This window comes from Quercus lobata, chromosome 3 (genome assembly GCF_001633185.2).
Source record: "Quercus lobata isolate SW786 chromosome 3, ValleyOak3.0 Primary Assembly, whole genome shotgun sequence".
NCBI classification, from domain to species: Eukaryota; Viridiplantae; Streptophyta; class Magnoliopsida; order Fagales; family Fagaceae; genus Quercus; species Quercus lobata.
The window spans coordinates 21,108,468-21,113,447 of record NC_044906.1 but is presented as its reverse complement, the minus strand read 5'-3'; the positions used below and the strand labels follow the sequence as shown (position 1 = coordinate 21,113,447).

At 32.3% G+C, this 4,980-nt stretch overlaps 1 protein-coding gene across 1 annotated transcript; it reads right to left on the bottom strand.

The window, feature by feature from the left end:
• Positions 1 to 2,329: 2,329 nt before the first annotated feature.
• Positions 2,330 to 3,311, bottom strand: LOC115978725 (formin-2-like). The gene has a single exon (XM_031100570.1). It carries the CDS (start codon positions 3,146 to 3,148, stop codon positions 2,633 to 2,635), a length of 516 nt encoding a protein of 171 aa, XP_030956430.1. The 5' UTR covers positions 3,149 to 3,311; the 3' UTR covers positions 2,330 to 2,632.
• Positions 3,312 to 4,980: the final 1,669 nt, after the last annotated feature.

Genomic DNA, 4,980 nt, shown 5'->3' with positions numbered 1-4,980 from the left:
CCCAAAAACACTCTCAAAAAACCTAAACCTCAAATACTTATCGCTTAAAAAAAAAATTGTATTTGAACTTTAATATTACAACATTGAATTAATAATTGTGCGGTGATGTACCAAAACCAAAACCTAGTTGAACTTGGTGCCAAGAACATTCTCACTCAACCAGTTGGCACCTCTGATATATCCAACCCTCCTATCTCGTTATACCTATTTTACTATCAAAAAGTTGAACTTGGTTTGAAAGTCCTTAAATCATGTGCACGAAGCCAACACCAGGTGGGGACTTGGTTTCCGAATAGCACTAGAATTAGACAAAAGTTACCTTAACAACATTCAATATGACAAAGACTCGTGTAATAAATTATGTTCCCTCAACGGTTTTGTTTGTTTGTTCAAATTAAGTTGATATTAACTTGCTTTGATGGGTAAGCTCCAGGCTATATATGGTCAATTAATTACTTGTAATTATCGATTCTTCAATTTAAAATTGATACTTAATTTGACTAACCTCTGTTATCCGTGTCCCACCTATTATTTCTACTGTACTGTTCAATGATTGAAGTCGTTTTATAACCATAAAAAACACAAATAAAATAATATTAGTTTCCGCACAACAATGATTGGCAGTTATATTATTTAGGTTTGACATTTCTTTTATGATTGCGGTAAGTGTCTAGGGTTAGACTCATATGCATCAGCAAACGACTAACGATTGCAGTTGTAGTCGCTGAACTGAGTGGCCGTACGTACGTATAGCTGCCACTGCAACAGCCATATGATAGGGATCTCCTCCAACCTCGTCGGAATTGAGGGAGCACAAGAAACCTATTGGTCATGGTCCAACTTGATCAGAGTTGAGATGGCAAAGAGATAAGCTTTCCATGTTCAAGTGATATCATCATGCACATCAAATCCCAGTGAACTCACCAAATATTAATTTGAAAAAGACACAATAAAAAAGGGAGCTTAGGTCTTTTTCTTGGGAATAAAGTAATGGAACAGAGATGATATTTATTCTAGAATTTGGGTCATACCAGTGTATTGCGTGCAAATTAATTCTATCCAAACAAAGGAGCTCATCAACTCGAGTCCAATTAAGCTCAAGCTAACTTGGCTTTTTGTAGCTTATTAGTCTATTTCTTACTTTTTAAAGACAATATTAATTAGTATACTATATATTATACTACTACATAAACTTAGTATGTGTCCAAAATAAGAAGAAAAGCCTAAAATTAAGTCAAGTCTACATTAATGAAAACGGCCAATGTGAACGAGTCATTTAATTAAATTCTTTTATTTTTTATTTTTTGGGTAATAAGGACTTTAAATTCTACCAAGTATATTTTTTTGATTAAACACAACTAAAGTTTAGTGGTATTAACCCTGGTAAAATTCACCCTTAAAATCTAGTGCAAGATATCCACCATTGTTCCGCCGGAGCTCAACCAACATAAAAATAAAAAACCTTGAAGACCCTTTTCTTCACCCATCAACCAAGATCACCACTTTCCACACTCCCACCCGAAAACCTAGTGCAAATCCAATACATATAACAACTTAATCTGTCCAAACTTACAAGCTTTTAATCTCCTTAAACCAAACCACATTTGTCACATTTATTTTTGAAGCTATAGAAGCTACAAATTACATAAAGAAATACCAGCAGTGGCAGTGGTGGTGCACGGCAATGGTGGATATCGGAGTTTTTTTTTTCCTTTTCCAGCAGTGATAGTATTTTTAATGTGTATTACCTAATTTTTCACTTAAAAATACTAGATGAGTTATAATTGAAGGGTATAGATATGAGGTTTTACACAGAATCCTTACAAAATTTAAACCCTAAAATTAAATCCTAAATTGATAGCAATTACCACAACAACAACAAAAGGAAAAGGAAAACAAATCCCCAGAATCAAGCCAACAAAAGTCAATATCTCTTCCATATGAAATTGTTAGCATCATTTCCCTTCACATAACAGGGATTCAATATCAGAAATTTATTTGAGAACATCCATAATAAACAGAATGAATAAACAGTGTGAACTCTTTCTAAATAATTAAATTAGAAAAAAGAATAAAATGTGTGCAAATCCCCATATTCTTTTTTCTTCTTTTTCAGTTTTTCTTTTCTCCTAATAGAATAAGTTTTCTTCAAAGGCCAAAACACAAATTAAAGGATGAGATGAATCTTACCTTTAGAGAAGCTGAATGGTATGCTGTTTCTCAAAAACAACATCCTAAAGACACCTTTAGAGCCCAATATATCTCTACACAAACCCATATTTCTATTTTTATAACTAAAAATCAAATAACAATCTTGGAACAGAAGTTACAAACACAAAACCATACTTCTATATTCATAACCAACAATCAAATTACATACTTTTGAAAAGAAAATACAAAGTTTGAACTTCTAGACCTAATATGTAGGTTTTAGATGGGGAACAGTAAAGAGGGAAGTGACCATATTTCCTTCTCCTCTGTCTCCGTCCAAACCGATACAATCATAAGAAAGACATTCATACTATCGAAACATAAAAACAAACCCTTTTTGTTTTAAGCATGAAACATATATAAAATATCACACCCTTTCCACTTTCTGAATCCGAAGCATAAAACAACCCTAGGACTAGATTCAGAAATCGTCACCATCACCATCACCATCACCATCACCATCACCATAACTATCACTATCACCATTAGCAAACAAATGATGGTGATGGTGATGGTGAAAATCAAACAAATTATCAGTGATTGCAGCCCCGATCCCAGCCGCCGCAATTCCAGCCGCCGCCGCAATTCCAGGAATGATAGGACGATTCTGATACCCACCATAAGCCCGCGCAGGTGGGTACCCACCATAAGCATGAGCAGGTGGGTATCCACCATAAGCATGAGCAGGTGGATATCCACCGCCATAAAGAGGTGCAGGTAGGTACACACTGCCATAAGCCGGTGCAGGTGGAGGTGGATATCCGCCATAAGCCGGCGCAGGTGGGTAATCACCATAACCATGAGCAGGTGGGTATCCGCCACCATAAAGAGGTGCAGGTGGGTACACACTGCCATAAGCCGGTACAGGTGGAGGTGGAGGTGGATATCTGCCATGAGCCGGTGCAGGTGGGTGACCAGGTCTATTTGGGTCAGCCATCAAGTCCAGTTGAATATTTAGATCAAAGAAAACTTAAAAGATGAAAAGATGCGATGGAAATGGAGGAGGAGGTGTTTTTGTGATCAAACGAATTCAAGAAATCGTTGGAATTGGTTGGGTGAGAGCTCTGATGGAGGGCTTTGGGTATTTATACAAGTTACTGTAACAGGCAGTGGCTTCTTGTGACTTGTGACACTCTGAGAACTATTGGCTAAGAACGCTGGTTAAAAACGCGTTAAAAATGAATCTTTAGCCTTGGGGAGCGCATTGTGCACGTTTTCTAGCGTAAGTTTATTTTTCGGTGGGTCCGTATATTGTTTACAGGTTTCACAATTACTTTTTAATTTTTTTATTTTTAAAATTGAGTTTATGGTATTATTAATATATTTAAAAATTATTTTATTATAATATTTTTAGTTTTCAGTAATAAACAGTATTCAAATAAATCTTTAATATATTTTTGTTAGGTTATAACCTGAGTCGCTTTAACTTATATATTAAGCAATTTAGGCAATTGAATGAAGCCCGAGAAAAAAATAAAAAAACTTTATCCTAAAATATAATACTATACTTATGTGTTATGTAACAACCAAAAATATATACAAAATAAAATTTATTTAATGAAAATTTATTTTCCTTTTAAAAAAGTGTTTATCTTGCTAAAATTTAAGAAATCTATATACATTTTTATTTTCTCTTTATCTCACTTAAAAAGTCTTTCATCATTTATATTTAATAAAAAAATCTTTCCATCTTCTCATTAAAATAAATCTAAATGATAGATATATAATAACACAAAAATCATGTATAATACATTAAAGTGAAAGTTCGATCAAGAATTCAAATTAGATTTTAATTACTCTCTAATTTTGTACCAAGTATCATTTTAATTCCTTATTATTTGCTGCCAAGTCTTTTTAAAAAAAATTCTTTTATACATTCTAATTACATGCCAAATGTCCTAATTATACTCTAATTATGTGATAGTTATATTTATATACAAATTCATATACCTCAACTTAGAAAATACAAAAATACTTATTCGAATTTATTATATGATAAGTTTACATTTTTAAGTAAACATATTTAAATTTATTTGAAACCTAGTAATTATGTTGTGTTTTTTTTTTTTGGTCAATATATGAGTAGAGTATGAAATCTTAATATAGATTATTATTCAATTAAGTTCTTAACCATAAAATTTGCCATATCGTTATACAAACAATCAAACATTGCCTACCTTTGGAAAGTTTTTCTTGCTGTGCTACTTGAGACTGGGTTTAATATGTCATGAAAAGGCCAAAACGCAAAAATAGTCCACATTCAGAAATGAGGTGATGATGAAAAGGCAGCCTTAATTAATTACTATTACTATATGAAATGTTGGATTATGCATGAAAGAAAAAGAAATTCTTGCTTTAAGAAAACATTATTTTTCATAATTTTTTTCACAAATGTTGATATAATTTATTATGAATGATTCATAATAATGAAAAAATATATCAAAAAAGTGATGAAAGAGGGGCAAAGGGTTCTCCCTGCACATTTCTCCCCACTCCCTTTATTTTAAATTTATACTTATCTACCCTCCTTCATATATGTACAAACTCAATTAAAGGATTATTTTTCCTTTTCTTTTAACATTTTTTTTTTGTTATTATAACTCATTGATTTAGGAGTATTTAAAGCATACGGCTATATGTAAATTTTTTTTCCTAATTTTTTTTTTATTTTGTATTTAGAGGGTTACTATTTTTTTTTTAGAAGAACTTAGAGAGTTAGTACTATAGGAATGAATGGACTTTTTTTCGTATTTTAGAAGAAAATATGCT